A 17123-nucleotide genomic window follows, 5' to 3' on the forward strand; every position below is an offset into this window, starting at 1 on the left:
ATAAAATTATCATATTTATAATTTTATATTTTATAATTATGAAATATTATTCAGCAATAAGAACATGCAATAGAAGAGATGACTCTTAGATGCATTTTGCTAAGTGAAATAAGCCAGATCCAAAAGACTACTGTATTACTTCATTTATTTAACCTTCTGGAAAAGGCCACACTATAGGGACAGTAAACAGATCAGAGATCACTAGGAGATGCTAGGGGATGAGGTGCAGGGAAGTTTTGACTATAAAACGAATGGGGCATGATGGAATTGTTTGGAAAAAAAAAAAGTATCCATTAAGTCCTCTCGCCTTTTTTTAATCCTCTCTGGACATAAAGGGAAGACTAAGTAAAGAAGACCCAAAGCTCACCACAACACCTGGAAAAGAGGAGAACCCACTGGGGAGGAGGGCACCCACCACTGTAGTATGGTCCTAACCCTTGGTTTTGCCCTTGATTCACCATGATCCTCAAAGATCCCTTTGGACACCTCTGCTGAATTCTTTCCGGGAAATTGACATTTACCTAAATTACTCTAGTGCATCCCTGGGCTTAGGCTGATCCTGGATTTCTTGTGTTCAAAATCAGGACTGTGCAGTTGAGCGCATCTTTATGTTTCCCTCGGTGCTGTGTCAGCCCTTCATCATCATCAGCCCATGCCCTTTAAGCAGGGAGAAGATACGGGGCATGGAAGGACTGGTGGCAGCCTACCCAGTCCACCAATCCAGCAGGACCCTGCTGGAAGCCCAGTTAGGGACATCCTACAGTATTGATAACAGAGGAGCAGGGACAAGAAAAGAAAAAGGAGCAGCAGTACATCCAAGGGTAGGAACACAAAGAAAGTGAAGCCACATCAGCGTGAGTTCTCCCCAATCTCTTCCCTCCACAACCCAGGCTACCACGTCATTAAACATCAAGGTGACATCTCTGTTCTAAAAATAAATAGGCAAGTAAGCCATAGCATACCCAGCATTCTGCATTCTTGGGTTCCCTAAACTTAGGAAGGCATTCCCTTTATCTCATTGTTTTCCACTTGTGGCTATTATCAGACCTAGGTTTCTTATCTGAAAAGATTGCCTCCCATTCAGATGCTGCCCAGAGTCATCTCACGTGAATGTCCTCCTCTTTTAGGTACTCGATGGTCTCAGATGCAGAAACAGAAAGCATTTTCATGGAGCCCATTCACCTCTCCTCAGCTGTTGCAGCTAAACAGATCATCAATGAAGGTGATGCCATCAGCTGGGTGGGAGGAGGGAGAGTCCAAGGGTCATCTGGAGACTCTCGGAGGGGGGCCACTGGAAGGTGTCAATGTGCTTCTCACACGCTTCCCATCACATTAAGAGGAGCGGATCCAAAGAAGGCAGTTCCTCCAAGCCCTCCTCATCAACATTCATGGGACAGAGGTGGAAATTATTATGCCTCAGTGTGCACAGTTCTCTAGGCAACAGACTGGGAGGCAGCTCCAATCTGCCCCCAGGGCCCCTCATTCGGTTTTTCAGCTAACCTCAGGGGCCCTGCGATGGCTTATGCCAGAGATGCAGACCTGAGAGCCTAAGAAATAGCACCCAGAGAGTTCTGTTCAAAGGGATGTCTAGATTTAAATCTGCATTTCCACTAGTGCTTAAAGATGGTTTTTAAACTGAAACGTGAATGGGGAGGAGGTAAGGAAAGGTGGGGTGGCAAAAGATGTTAATATTTACACAAAAATATTTAGAGCAGAAAACGTACTACATTTCATTCAAGGATACTCATTCCAATTGGATGGATTTTTTCTTTTCCTAATCAATTTTGGGCAAATAATCCTTCACAGTTTCGTTCCTCTCCTTTCTCCTCCTCCCTTTGCACTTGGTGTCTCTGTCACTCCGGATGGGTGGGGTGAGATAAGGCAGTCCTGTTAATTACACAGGGCCCACCTGGCCTTTGGCCTTAATCTGGCATCCACAGCTGGTGGCCGTGATCACTTCCCTAGTGATGAGAACCAAACACGCTACTCCTCCATGTAGCCCCAGGTCTTGCTTAGTCCCTAGGCCCTTTGTGTCCCCACCAGGGTCCCTGAGGACATCTGGATCTCCTGAGCAGTGAGATATTTTACAGATGTCGCTTGTTGATCTGGGAACCCTAGGAGGCCCCATCTTCTCAAGTAACTTACTTTTTTCTGTTTTCTTTTATCACCCTACCTGGGGTCACTGTTACCTTGCTCCAAGTCAGGCCAAGGTGTCTTGATCCCAGTCTAGTTCTTTCTAAATTGCTTCCAGCACCACCCTAACTCTGGAAGTTCTCTTTCCCTCCTGTGTGGTTGGGAATTTCCCTAACCTTCCATCTTGCAACACCCTTGCATTGCGCTTCACTCTCTGGACAACTCTCCAGACTTTGGCTCTTGATAAGTAAAAGTCCAGGTTTAAGGGTTGTGAGAAAACCATGTCCTCTCTCTGAAAGCTTCACTTTCAGGTCTATGGAATGCTAGGGACTTTCAGCATTTATACTGTGACCTGAAGCTGAGCAATGCCCTTTTTTTTACCCTAAGCCTTTCTAGGCATTAAGCCTACGTTTCATTAGTCCAAGTGGCTGAAGGATGGTGGGGGAAGAAAGAAAGAATAAATTACAGAAAAAAGGAAAATGTACCGAGTGATACTTCAAAACATTGCCCTACTCAGTAGTGATTAGAGGGGTAAAAATGGATGTCGAAGAACCCTCCAATTTCAGGGAAGTCTGCATACGCCACACATCTGACAGAGTGCAAAGGAGAAATGTCTGGGCTTTACTCTCTTCTGAAGAAGCCTCAGCGAATAGAAATAAACGGGAGGGATTGATGCGGCTGAAGCGTGGAGCAGAGACCTAGGGAAAGTAGGAGCTCCCAGTGGGGATAAGGGGCTGGGACATTTGTTTTTAAATTGGAAGGGGAAGAAATCAAAACAATAACCTGCTATATAAATAGCCGAGGAAGACATTGCTGTATATTTTAATGAGGCAGTGGGGAGTTGTTTTGTTTTGTTCTTCCATGTAGTAGAGGAAAGATATCTAAGTAGGGGAGGGAAAGAGAGGAGCTTTTACATTTGCCATGTAAGACCGCAGGAGAGCCAAGAGTGGTGGAGAAAATAGGAACGCTTCATCTATTTTTAAGCAAAATAGAGCACTGGGATTGCAGAGGTTTTCTTCTTCCTGCTTTTGAAACGGATATCAAAGAACATTTAGAGCTGAGACCTGTGCAGGGATGTGGGTGCACATCAGGTGGTTTAGATGAGGGTGGAGAGGAGACGGAAGCTTTAGGGAAATGAAGTTGCCAGCCCTGGGCAGAACCCAGGACTCCTGGATCCGCAGACTTGAGCAGCCCGGCTTACAGACACCTGCTCATTCTGTGAAGGGCGGGGCCACGTCTATTGCCAAACGTGGCTGCACTCTTCACCCACGAGGGAAAGAGGTGGTGCCAGCAAGAGAGTATGGCCGACACAGAGGACACTCCTTTCCTACTTACCTTCTTTTTCCCTCTCTCTCCTCAGTATTTTTGGGCTACAAAGTGAAAGGAAAGGTTTTGCTCTCTTGTATACCTTCTTAGAGAAAGGAAAGATCTTACCTTCCTCCAAATTTGATAATTTGGGAGCAAATACATTAGGAGGAGAAGATAAAGTTTCACTCGAGAGGCAGGTGAATAGAATTTGAATTCATTCGAAATTTGAGCTTTTCTGGGCTGTTGTCAGAAAGGCCCCGAGTGATGTTTTGTGACTGGCATCAGAGCTCATAGGAAACGTTTGCCACCTGTCAGAGAGCTGGGAGGCTGAGGACCACAGGCACCCACACTCTAGTGGGGGAAACAGACAATAAATTAAATAAGTAAATTAAAGGTGTATTAGAAGGTGACCTAGCATAAGTGACTGCTGAAAGTTTCACTTTTCCCAGTTATTTGCCTTCCATGTGTAAAGGAGTCAAACTAATAGAATGAATTATGTTACTAAAGAATGCCATGTATTCATCTGGTAAATGCTTCTAAGCATCTAATGTGTGTGGGTCACTGTGGGATTTACAAGTATAAATTGGGCATACACCAGCTACTTAAGGACCTCGGTCTAAGAAATTATCAGCCAGCTTTAGACAAATACGGGAGGAAATGAGGGAAACTGATGTCCCTTCTCCCACCCCAGTACACCTATGCTGCTGACCCTGACTACAAGTGTCCAGGCCAATGCAGGCTCCTCCTGGGTCCCCATTAAGTCCTTCCTGGCAGATCAGATCCTGCTGGATCTGAATGAATTCAGCCCATACGCAGAGTCCTGGCAGCAAATGGGCCAAGAGTGGGTTCTCCCAAGGAGCAGGGAAGGCCCTCCTCTTTGATGAGAATGCTTCCTTGTCCCCGTAGAACTCAAGCTGCGGGGGCTCAAAGCTGAGGCAAAGTGTCCAGGCATGCTGGAGTCTGCCGAGCAGCTGCTTGTGGAGGACCTGTACAACCGTGTCAGGGAAAAGATGGATGACACCAGCCTGTACAACACTCCCTGCATCCTGGACCTACAGCGGGCCTTGGCCCAAGACCGCCAAGAGGCTCCCTGGAATGAGGTGGATGAGGTCTGGCCCAACGTCTTTATAGCAGAGAAGTGAGTCTGATGTCTGGTGGGGGGGAACCATGATCCTTTGTCCTACCACTCTGGGTAGTGCCTGAGATGAAAGTCCCCCAACTTTGACCAAAGGCTCAATAGCTCCCTCCAGCAAACTGTTGTTGGCTGACTACTTTCCCAGCCCTGAACTTGGAGAACGGCCCCACCCACCCACCTGCACACGGAGATCCCCGGGCAAAAATGCTGGCATGACTGCTTATCCTCCAACCTTCTGCCAGGGCTCTCTATCATAGCCTGGCCCCTCCAGGTGCCTTTTCTGGGCCTCCCTTCCTGCCCAGAGCCTTGCCAACACACGCCTCACTACCACCATCATTCCATGACATCCATAACAACCACATAATGGGACATTTGGAGCCATTGACAATATTGATTTTATATATATTTACCAACTTATGAAAGTGTCTACAATATATTGAGAGGATAAAGAGGTTATAAAACAAATATATATAATATGACGCTAACTGAGTAATATATAGAGTATGTGTGTATGTCTGTGTGTGTATGTGCTTTTACATAGACAACAAATTGGAAACAAATGTGATAAAAAGTTTATAGTACTTCTCTCTAGGAGGTGGTTCTGTAAGTGATTTCCATTTTCTTCTTTAGGTTTCTTTTGAATTGTACAGATTTCCTACAGTAAACATGTGTTATTTTTATAATAAGAAAAAAATGTTACTCTTCAAAAGTTTATCAGTGGTTTCCAGAACAAAACCCGAAACAGCTCACTCACATCCTGGTGCTTTAGTTGTGGTCTTGCCGGTGCATAATTCGTAGCAATAGGCTGGTTTGTGAAATTCATTTTGCTGATCTATCGGCTACTTAATAAGATCTTTTCCCAATGTAATTACCCATATATCTAGATGCAAGGGAGGGAATCTGGGGTCCCCAGGGCAGGCAGTAGGGAAAATAGCTTTGGACAGTGGGTCTTGTACTCCACTGTGGTGTAATTGGTTGCCCGGGACCTGATTCCCAGAGCTGAGCACCAAGTCCTGAGTGATCGATCCCTAATTAGCTCTGTAGACCCAGAAACATTCACATTGTGATCAACAGGGACCCTGGGCATCTCCAGATATCACCAGCTAAAGGCTTCTGCTCCTTATTGGGCAACTGTCGTCGGGGCCTCTTTAAACTAAGCTCTATTTATTCCGCTGCAGTAAAAAGAGCTCTGGGGGCTTCCCTGGTGGCGCAGTGGTTGAGAGTCCGCCTGCCGCTGCAGGGGACGCGGGTTCGTGCCCTGGTCCGGGAAGAACCCACATGCTGTGGAGCGGCTGGGCCCGTGAGCCATGGCTGCTGAGCCTGCGCGTCCGGAGCCTGTGCTCCGCAACGGGAGAGGCCACAACAGTGAGAGGCCCGCGTACCGGAAAAAAAAAAAAAAAAAAAAAAGAGCTCTGAACTAGAAACCCTGAACCCCAGTTCTTATTCAGAGTCTTTTTCTTTGAACAAGTCATAAAAGCTGTCTGATTCAATTTTACAGTCTTCAAACGGGAAGGGGATATATGTATACATATAGCTGATTCACTTCATTGTACAGCAGAAACTAACACAACATTGTTAAGCAACTATACCCCAATTTATAAAAATGGGGGGGAAACAATAATAATAATACCTATAAAACAAAAAGAATAGTTGTCCTGTCTACCTCTTAAGTTTATTATTAGGAGAAAATAAACTAATGCATATGAAAGCACTTTGAAAAATATAGCATGCCATATCAATGTGAAGCACACATTTTATTATTATTTTTGCCTGCCACTTCTGTGTCTTGATAACTGTGCATCCCAAAGGCATGGAATTTTAGCCTAGAGGTCTCTGGGCCAATCAAAGCTTTCCTTACACGTCAGTCTTGTTCTCTTCTTTCTCCTGTCCTCCCTTGCCCAGCACCCCGTCCCTTCTCTCTCTCGCCAGATCTAAGTCACCGGTCCCTTTTTAAAACAGTATTTCCAGTGAGCCCCAGACACATGGGTGAGCAGAGAAGGAGGTATTCACCCAGCTGTGGCCCTCCTGACCTGGCTGAAGCGGGCTTCCAATCTCAGTGGTAAGGCACCTTTCTAGTTCTGACTATGGCAAAAAATGCCTCTGCCTCTTTCCCTTCAGGAGCGTGGCTGTGAACAAGGGGAGGCTGAAGCGGCTGGGAATTACCCACATCCTGAATGCTGCTCATGGCACCGGCGTCTACACTGGGCCTGAATTCTACACTGGCCTGGAGATCCAGTACCTGGGTGTGGAGGTCGATGACTTCCCTGAGGTGAACATCTCCCAGCATTTCCGGAAGGCAGCTGAGTTCCTGGATGAAGCCCTGCTGACCTATAGAGGTGAGGCGGTCTGTCTGCTCCAGGCTGCTGGAATTCCACAGGGGGAGGAAGGACAAAAGGAATGTTATGAAAACCTGCAGGTTATCTGCTGTCTGGAGGTCATCTGTCTTAAGACAGTTGTTGTCTCATTCTAGGACAAGGGGAAAGGAATGGACCATCATTCATCCAATAAGTAATTATTAAGGGCCCAACACGTGCCAGGTGCTATTCTTGGCATTGTGGTGAAAGATACAGATAAAGCTTCTGGCCTTTGATACTTACCTTGTAGTGAAGGCAGAAAAAATTAGAAAGAAAAGAGAAAGAAAAAGAAAAATGTCAGATACTGATCAGTGTGAGGCAGAGATGAGAACTGGAATGATATGTGGGAGTGTCTGGCTAGCTCCCTCAGGTAGATAGCTAGAGGGAAGCAGCCGCATAGCACAGGGAGATCAGCTCGGGGCTTTGTGACCGCCTGGAGGGGTGGGATAGGGAGGGTGGGAGGGAGGGAGATGCAAGAGGGAGGAGATATGGGAACACATGCATATGTATAACTGATTCACTTTGTTATACAGCAGAAACTAACACACCATTGTAAAGCAATTATACTCCAATAAAGATGTAAATAAATAAATAAACAGAAGAAAAAAAAAAAGAGTGGTTGAGAAGGCCTCTCGGAGAAGGGGGCGTTTAAGCTGAGTGATAAGAAGGAACTAGCCATGGAAAAATTGGAAGAAGAACATTCCTGGCCAAGGGACGTGCCAGTGCAAAATTCCTAAGGTGGAATAAGCTTGGTGTATTCAGGAATCACAAGGCGAGTGTGGGTTAGCCTGGTAGATAAGGGTGGCAGGGGTCCATCGTGCAGGAAGTTGAGGACCAAGGTAAGGGAGTTGAAAGGCACCTTGATCTGATCTGCATTATGGAAAACTCACTCCCTGGGCTTTGAAGGCAAGACCGGGTGGGAGGGGAGGGGAGAGTGGGAGTGAGGAGAGCAGTGCTGAGGCTGTCACTGTAGTCTAAGTGGGATGATAGGAGACTATCTAGAGAGTTGATGGGACATCCATCTCAATGAGGATCTCAATGAGGAGAGGCTGAAACCAATGCAGTGAGAGCAGGTGGGAGTTCAGGATCTGGTGCCCAAAAACCCATGCTTCAGTCCAGGATTTGCTATGTTCTCTCTATACAAGGAACCGCCGTTTCCTTATCTATAGAACAAATAGATCTAATTTTCCTAAAATTGCTGTGAGGATTAAAATTGTAAAAATGCATATAAGGGCTTACTTCGCATAGAACTGGGTAAATAATAAATGTTTAAAACGTTACAGGGCTTCCCTGGTGGCACAGTGGTTGAGAGTCCGCCTGCCGATGCAGGGGACACGGGTTCGTGCCCCGGTCCGGGAGGATCCCACATGCCGTGGAGCGGCTGGGCCCGTGAGCCATGGCCGCTGAGCCTGCGTGTCCGGAGCCTGTGCTCCGCAATGGGAGAGGCCAGAACAGTGAGAGGCCCGCGTACCGCAAAAAAAAAAGTTGCAGCCATTACTATAATGAATGTTATTAACTATTCCTGGGAAGGACATTTCCTATCATCACCAATGGCCAAGAAGGGTAATTTTTAATGGATACATATATATAGAGAGAGAGAGAGAGGAAAAAAAAAAGAGGGAGAGAGAGAGACAGAGAGGGGAAATATTTTTATATATGTATACATTTTTATTAAATTATAATTTATAAATGTTATGTATATAATAATTATATAACTATATAAAATGATTTTCTCCCCTTTTCAATGCTTAAAAAACCTACTTTTAAGAACGTATTTCTTCTGACAAAAGTGGACTTGTCTGCCAAGGGTCTGTGGGAGATGGGATTTCTTCCGCTGCTTTGCCGGGTGCTGACGGCCACTTCTCGGCCGAACGAGGGAAGCCATAGCCGCGGCAACCGGCCGGCGGGGCTCGAGCAGCATCCCGGGCGAGTGAGGCGGCTCGCAGAGCCGAAACGCATCCCCAGAAGCGGGTGAAGCTGCCCGGAGGGTGGCGGCGTGGCAGGGAGGCGGCGGGCTGGGCGTCCAAGAGCTGCGAGGCCGGAGCAGGCAAGTGTCCTGTCTCGGGGAGAGGGAGACGGCAGCACTCCCTCCAGGGCAGGTTCTCCCCACGACCCAAAGCGGTGCCGCAGGGCGTGCGGGCGAGCGCAGCAGCTCTGCCGGGTCGATCGGGTGGTCCCCATCACCTGCCCGGCCTGTGCGTCCTGCAGACCATCTCCTCTCCCCTTGCTGCTATCAGCTGCCTTCAGGCTCACCCTCCCTAGTCTCCGCACCCCCGCGAGGCAGGGAAAGGACGGTATATCCTTTACAGTGGTTGTAGCCTTTGTGGGCACTTCCTACCCCGGGGGCAGACAGCTGTCACCATCCCTGGAATTAACCTCCTGAGCCTTAGTTTCTGTGGTTTTTCTCCACTCTCGGATGCTTCCGAGTCAGTTCTTAACAAGGAGGAAGGCAAAACATACCCCTGGCTCTGAACATTTTACATAATAATCACAATGACCCCTTGAGAAGGTATTTACATTTTGCAAATTGGGAAATCCCGCTCATCAGGTTAAGTCATGGCCACCGTGAAACAATTAAGATTCCTTTGATTGCCAGTAAGTAGAAAGCATCTGAAACTACTTAACAAAATGCAACAAAAGCATTAATTACAGCAATACAAGGAGAAATCCAAAGACAGGAAGGTGGCCCCAGGATGGTCTGGAACAAGCACTGGACAGCCTCAGGACTCTTGGTTCCATCACCGCTTTCTACTTAAGAGAGCATGGCCCACCACAGGCCTGACAATAACCGCTAACTTCCTGCCTCAGTTCCATTTCCACGTTCCCTGGAGAGAAAATTCGTTTGTCAGACTCTGGTCCTTTGTCTACCCTAAATTCTATCCACAGTGGCAAGAGGGGTGGCTTCTGGGCAAGTACTTCTCATTTTCCTGGGGTGCAGAGAGGGGGAAAGTTCTGAGGAAAAGCAGAATTATGAATTGGGAGGATACAAAACAAATGCCTGCCATATAAAGGCATACTCAGAGAGTGAGAGAACTGGAACCCAGCCTTACTCAAGTCCAGGGCTCTCTCCACTAGCTGTACTCGTCAAATCTTTAAGCACATCTAGACAGACCACCCCGCCCCACGTCCCCCCGCCATCAGCCCTGCTGCTAATCAAGACGGCAACTGCAAATTAGAAAAAAGACCACCTTCCTCAAGCCTTTTTACTGCTGGAGAGTTTTCATCATAACCAAACAAATCAACTTTGACTTCAAAGTTAAAGGCGTCCCCTCGAGTTGTGTCAAGCATAAGCTGTACATTAGTGTGGCCTTGTGCCTAACAGAGGAAATAAAAAATCCTTTCGTTGCTCTGGGTGAATTGGGTGGGGCCCCAAGTCTGACCTACCCAGCTCTCCCCTGTCCCTCAGGCTGCCCCTGACATTTTTCAGAGGAATCCCAGGTGTAAGGAACATAGCACGGAAAAGAATGGCACCCCAACCTGGCCTCCACCAGACTGAGTCTGATTGTATTTGATGCCCTTATGAGCAAGCCTAGCTGCCTGTGTCCTGAAGTGTCCTGAAGTGAGCTGGCCTAGTAACCACCTCCAGAAGAAGTGAATGAGACCTTGGTACTAATTGTAGTAAATTGTGACCTGGTCGGCCAGTTAAAAGGGGATTCTTGCTGAGGGACAGCTGAGCCCTGAGCTGGAGGAGGGAGGGGATAAGACATTGAATCTGTAGATGCTCTTTTAGTGGCTTTGATTCTGCTTGCTTACCTCCCCCTAGTGGCTGCTGGCCCTTGGCATGAAGGCCTTTCAGCATTATTGGACCTCAGGGCCCTCAAGTCTTGCCTTGGTCTCTGGCCTTCTATGTGACAAAGACATCGTCTTAACTGGTACTAAGATATAATAATAGAAGTCACCCCCAGCCCATATTGTAAAATAGGACTCTTAACTGATTTAACAAATATCCCCGAAGACTGTTGACAAATAGATTGATGACAGCCTGGAGGGAGATCTCTAGTGGTCCCAGTGTGCATTTTAAACAGTCATAGAATGAAGGCATGTTTGTCATGTTTATGAAGGATGCAAAGCAGGGGGGAAGCTGGGGAATAACTGATCTATTGAATGGTAGAATTGAGACTTGCAAAAGCTTCTGTTAGCCTATAAGAACAGGCTATAACTACCAAAAACATCAATAGGAATTTGTAGAGTTATCTTTATGTTTCAAGAATGCTGCAAGATAAGAGAGACGTGGCTTGATAGCAGTTTTTTTAGAAGGCTTTATAGGTTTCAATTGATAAAAAAGATAATTTGAGTTCACTGTGTGAGGTATCCACCCACATTGCAAGCTCAGATGGCATCAGTGAAGACCCAGTGCCCAGAAAAAGAGTGGCGAGGGGCCCACTCTACTCTGTATGGGTCAGTCCAAACCTGAAATATCTTGCTCCGTACTGACACAACTTCCTTAGGAATAAAACTGATAAATTCAAGTTTGACCTAAAAAGAGTGGCAAGTATAGTAATGGAACATGAAAAAATGTTTGACTAATGATTGAAAGACCTAGAATAGCGAGGAAAAGAAAAAAGAAAAAGGAAAAAAAAAACTCTAGTGAAGACTATGATCGTGATTTTCTTAAAGATTTTTGTATCGGGCTTCCCTGGTGGCGCAGTGGTTGAGAGTCCGCCTGCCAATGCTGGGGACACGGGTTCGTGCCCCAGTCTGGGAAGATCCCACGTGCCGCGGAGCGGCTGGGCCCGTGAGCCATGGCCACTGAGCCTGCGCGTCCGGAGCCTGTGCTCCGCAACGGGAGAGGCCACAGCGGTGAGAGGCCCGTGTACCACAAAAAAAAAAAAGATTTTTGTATTAAAGATCTGATTCATACAGATATATGTATTATTTACCTTTGTACGTCAAAGCAGGAACATTAGGTGCCTGTTACAGAAAGTTATCCTTTGCCCTAACATGTGAAAGAATTTTCAAAAAATTAGAATGACATAAATATGGAATGAGAGGGGTGTGTGTGTGTCTGTCTGTCTGTCTGTCTATCTGTCTAAGATACTGAGCTCTCTGTCACCGGAAGCATCTGGCAGAGTCTGGGTGATGGATTATCCAGCATCAAGGAAGTTGTAAAAGGAATTCTTAAGGGACTCGTGGTCCTTTCCAACACTGAGATTCCACTTCTCTGTGATTCATTCATCTCAGGCTCATTCCTTTTCTTCTCTATTCTTTTATTTTTCCTCCTTCTGATGCTCAGTCTGGTGGAGAGAAAGTGCACTCCAGTGTTTCAAAAATGGGGACAGTGGTTAGTTCCTTTCTTCCCCACCCACTCCCCACTCCCTGCTGTGTTCAGAAAATGCGGAAGATGCTTCCTCGAGCACAGGGCAGTGTCAGTGCTCTGTGTGACATCTGGAATATGGGGGCAATGATTCTTGTGCCCCATGGGACTTAAGCGTGGATGAATATGAGATGCCAAGGAAACGTATTAAATCCAGCACATCAAAACAGCTCTTAAAAAAAATATACAAGTGCCGTTACATCACTACCTCTTGTGTTTTCTTCTCAGGGAAAGTCCTGGTCAGCAGTGAAATGGGCATCAGCCGCTCAGCAGTGCTGGTGGTCGCCTACCTGATGATCTTCCACAATATGACCATCCTGGAGGCCTTGATGACCGTGCGCAAGAAGCGGGCCATCTACCCCAACGACGGCTTCCTGAAGCAGCTCCGGGAGCTCAACGAGAAGCTGATGGAGGAGAGAGAAGAGGACTTTGGCAGGGAGGGTGGAGAAAAGGAAGCGGAGGAGGGCGAGGACGCAGGGAGCACGGTTGGGGCCAAAGTGCACGCCCTCACCGTGGAACAGGAGGATGACGCCACCAGTCACCTGAGTAGCTCCTCCTTGTGGGAGGCCAGCCAAGCCTCCAAGCCCCTCACCCTCATCGATGAAGAAGAGGAGGAGAAACTCTACGAGGCGTGGAAGAAGGGGCAGGGTCTCCCCACGGGCAAGGTCCCCCGGGGCGGCGACGACAGGAGCTCAGCCTCCTCCGGCCAGAGTGAGCAGGAGCCCGAGAATGAGGATGTGGAGAGAATCGTCCGGGAGTGGCAGAGCCGAAATGAGAGGTACCAGGCAGAGGGGCACCGGAAGTGGAGTAGGGAGGAGGAAGAGGAGGAGGAGGGTGACGACGGCTCCTTTGTGAGCAGAAGACGGGGGCACGCGACGAGTGAGAGCAGCACCTCTGACAGTGTGAGCAGCCGCGACATCCGGGTCCTGAAGCAGCAGCTGGACCTGAACCGAGGCGGGAGACGCCGCTCTGACTCGGTGTCCACGGAGAGCACCTGGGACACGTGGAACCAGAGGCTACTGGAGATTGAGAAGGAGGCTTCGCGGAGGTACCACTCCAGGAGCAAGAGGGAGGAAGGAGACGCCAGCTCGGAGGTGGGGAACGGGACGCGGGAGGATGACGAGGAGAGTGTGTCCTCTGAGGCCAGCTCCTTCTATAACTTCTGCCGCAGGAACAAGGACAAGCTCACTGCCCTGGAAAGGTGGAAGATCAAGAGAATCCAATTTGGATTTCACAAGAAAGACTCGGAGGCAGGAGACGGCAGCAGTGAGCAACGTGCAGAGGAGGCCGAGGGGGAGAAGAAGAACCTCTCTGACGTCAACCTGTCCGCCTACCAGGCCTGGAAGCTGAAGCACCAGAAGGTGGGCAGTGAGAACAAGGAGGAGGTGCTGGAGCTCAGCAAGGGAGAAGACTCGGCCTTGGCCAAGAAGAGGCAACGGAGGCTGGAGCTGCTGGAGAGGAGCAGGCAGACACTGGAGGAGAGCCAGTCCATGGGAAGCTGGGAGGCAGACAGCTCAGCTGCCAGTGGGAGCATCCCCCTGTCTGCATTCTGGTCCGCAGCCCCCTCAGTCAGTGCTGGTGGGGACACAGTGTCGGTGCTCAGTGCCCAAAGCCACAGCTCCCATCCCTCTCAGGCCCTAAGCAATGCAGGGGGATGCTCAGCCTCCGCCCCCACCACACCTCTACCTAACCTGCCAGTGGGGCCCGGAGACACCATTTCCATTGCCAGCATTCAGAACTGGATTGTCAACGTAGTCAGCGAAACTCTCACCCAGAAGCAAAATGAAGGGCTGCTGTTGTCCCACTCACCATCTGTTGCAAGCATGAAGGTGGCACCAGCAGCCAGCTGCCTGGGGGATGACCAAGTCTCCATGCTTAGTGGCCAGAGCAACTCCTCCCTGGGCGGCTGCCTGCTCCCTCAAAGCCAGGCAAGACCCAGCTCCGACACGCAGTCCATGCTGTCCACCCACGTCACACGGAGCTCGAGAGCTGAGGGTACTGGGAGCAAAGTGAGGGGGACCAGCAAGCCCATCTGTAGCCTCTTTGCTGACAGTGTTGACCTAAAGGAGCTTGGCCGGAAGGAGAAGGAGATGCAAACAGAGCTGAGGGAGAAGATGTCTGAGTACAAAATGGAGAAGCTGGCCTCTGACAACAAACGCAGCTCCCTTTTCAAGAAGAAGAAGGTCAAGGAAGATGAGGATGATGACGTGGGTAATAGGGATGAGGACACTGACAGTGCCATAGGGAGCTTCCGGTATTCTTCCCGCAGTAATTCCCAGAAACCCGAAACAGACACCTCCTCTTCCCTGGCTATCTCTGATAGTTATGGAAGTGGCAGCAGAGCTGGCAAAGAGATGGAGAGCAGTATTAATAAGTGGCTCAGTGGCCTCAGGACAGAGGAAAAATCTCCTCCCCAAAGTGATTGGTCTGGAAGCTCCAGGGGGAAGTGCACCAGATCTTCCCTGCTCTGGGAGACGGAGTCTAAGTCTTCCAGTTACAAGTTCTCCAAATCCCGGTCAGAGGAGCAGGACACCTCCTCCTACCATGAGGCCAATGGCAACTCTGTAAGAAGCACTTCACGGTTCTCTGCTTCCTCCACCAGGGAGGGCAGAGAGATGTACACGTTCTCCAGGTCCATGTTCAGTGAGACCTCAAGCTCCCGAGAGGAAAGCCCAGAGCCCTACTTTTTCCGCCGGACCCCTGAGCCCTCTGAAGGGGAAGAGTCCCCAGAACCACGGCGTCCGAATTGGGCCAGACCCAGGGACTGGGAAGATGTGGAAGAGTCATCCAAGTCAGATTTTTCTGAATTTGGAGCCAAGAGGAAATTCACCCAGAGCTTCATGAGGTCTGAAGAGGAGGGAGAGAAGGAGAGGATGGAAAAGAGAGAGGAAGGGAGGTTTGCTTCAGGGCGGCGGTCCCAGTATAGGAGAAGCACTGACAGGGAGGAGGAGGAAGAAATGGACGATGAAGCCATCATTGCTGCCTGGAGACGCAGGCAAGAAGAAACCAGGACTAAGCTGCAGAGAAGGAGGGAGGATTAAGCTGGGCAAAGTGGATCTGGGAGACACTGAGAACACAGGGAGAGGCCATACGGCTTAGCACAGGTCTCAGGGCATACATTGCCACAGCCCATCAAGGGACAAGGTTGTGGAGAAGATCATATGGAGGGGCAGAAGTGAAATGAGAGGTACCAGGCAGAAGGGCACTGGATGTGGTATAGGGAGGAAGCAGAGGAGGAGGAGAAGAGACATAAATGTAAGGTCCCAATGAGGGACAAGCTGACACCATTTCTGTTGCCCAGTGTCCTCTAAGCTTTGGTGCTTTACTTGTATATTTGATTTTGTTCATCACAGACTAGAAAGATAGGCTTGCAGAGGCACTATAGTTTGTTGGAGACTCCAGCTTACATCCAAGAAGGCTGTGAATACACAACATCGTTCTATATGTAGAGGTTCTATTATGAGGCCCAGGAAACCTATCCTGTGGCATGTCTCACCTCTCCCAGCAATGCTGAGTTCCGGTTGTTTCTTTTGAATGTTTTGGATCTCCATTAAATTGATATGTTGTCAAATATTTCTTCTTCATTCTGGTCACTTTTAGCTCTTTGGATATTAGCAGAAACCCAATTTAAGAGACAGATGTGTTACCACGAGCCAGCCTCACCTTGTGCTGCAAAAGCTGTGTCTCCAGAAAATACCGTTATCACCTTTTTATGAAAAATAATAACCAAGTATTTAGTTTAGGATACAGTGCAGTGGGAAGACACTAGGGGGACCCTTGAGAGTAACAGAGGGAACTCGAGAAAGAGAGAACAGGTGAGAGTGGCAAGCTAAAGGTAGAGAGTCCCTCTGGAATTGCAGGGAAAAAAAGCAAACCATGAGGGAGACAAGAAAAGAAGCCCAGTACAGGGAGACGGAGATGTATCTTTATGAAATCTTGTGGTCATCCTTGCTCTTCATTCCTTGGAGGATCATTGGACAATGCAGTGGGCAGTCAACTTGATCCTTCCCTGCACTCTGGATGGGCTAAGTTGGTGAGATTTCCTTACCTTTCGTTCTCAAGGGTTTCCACCCCTCCAAACACAGGTTGAATTGCCGAAGCAAGAGGCATATTTTGGGCACCTACCTCAAACACTGATGGACTCATTTCTGTAGTTCCTTTCAAGCTGCAGCATCTTGCAGGATTCGAAAACAGGCACATGCCATGCAGGGGTCCAAGACGTCATGATCAGTCAAAAAAATCTAATTCATGAGACAAAGTTGGAAGGGCAGGAGATAAGGAGGAATCCACCAATGGGATGAATTGTATGTGATCACTAAAACCTTAGTTTCATGGGACATGGAGATGATGCATCCTTTCTATGTGGATTAGTTAACATTACACATTGCAATGAGCACAAAGATACCAAGACAAAAGGAGCAGACTTGAGCTCAAACCCAGACCTGAACATTAGCTGCTGTCCAAGTAACTGAATTAATTTGCTCACCTTCCCTCTAACACTTCAACCTGAAGTTCAGTTGCTGATGGAACTCATCTCCCCTGCACTGGCTGAGGGAGAATGAGGCCTTAAAAAAAACACTGCTCAGCCTTTGTCCCATTTGCCCCTTTGCTTCTTCCTTTGCTCATTTTACTTTAGTCAGCCTTCGTCCCTAGTTTCCACGCTCAACAAGTCATTCTCATCGTTCAAGATGGCGCTATCCTCATAGGCCCACTGCAAAAAGGCTGGTTGTGGCACGTTTTATCTTCTGGGTGAGCTCAAGTCTTCCTCTCTCATTTCATCCCTACAGGGAACTTTCTGATACAGGCACAGACAATCACTTGAGCGTCTATTCTAGAAGGTTGATCTTCTGGAGAGAGGATTGAGAATATCCCTGGGACA

General features: G+C 48.3%; 1 protein-coding gene across 1 annotated transcript in view; it reads left to right on the forward strand.

Annotated features, from left to right (window-relative positions):
* STYXL2 (serine/threonine/tyrosine interacting like 2) overlaps positions 1-15758 on the forward strand; it is a 34343-nt gene extending 18585 nt beyond the window's left edge. The window contains exons 3-6 of the mRNA XM_024742425.1: positions 1128-1222; positions 4348-4579; positions 6695-6912; positions 12473-15758. Of these exons, the coding sequence (XP_024598193.1) occupies positions 1128-1222; positions 4348-4579; positions 6695-6912; positions 12473-15285 (3358 nt within the window). The 3' untranslated portion in view covers positions 15286-15758. The remainder of the gene's footprint in view (positions 1-1127; positions 1223-4347; positions 4580-6694; positions 6913-12472) is intronic.
* Positions 15759-17123: the final 1365 nt, after the last annotated feature.

The sequence above is a fragment of the Neophocaena asiaeorientalis genome, unplaced genomic scaffold (genome assembly GCF_003031525.2).
Source record: "Neophocaena asiaeorientalis asiaeorientalis breed wild unplaced genomic scaffold, Neophocaena_asiaeorientalis_V1.1 scaffold99, whole genome shotgun sequence".
NCBI lineage: Eukaryota > Metazoa > Chordata > Mammalia > Artiodactyla > Phocoenidae > Neophocaena > Neophocaena asiaeorientalis.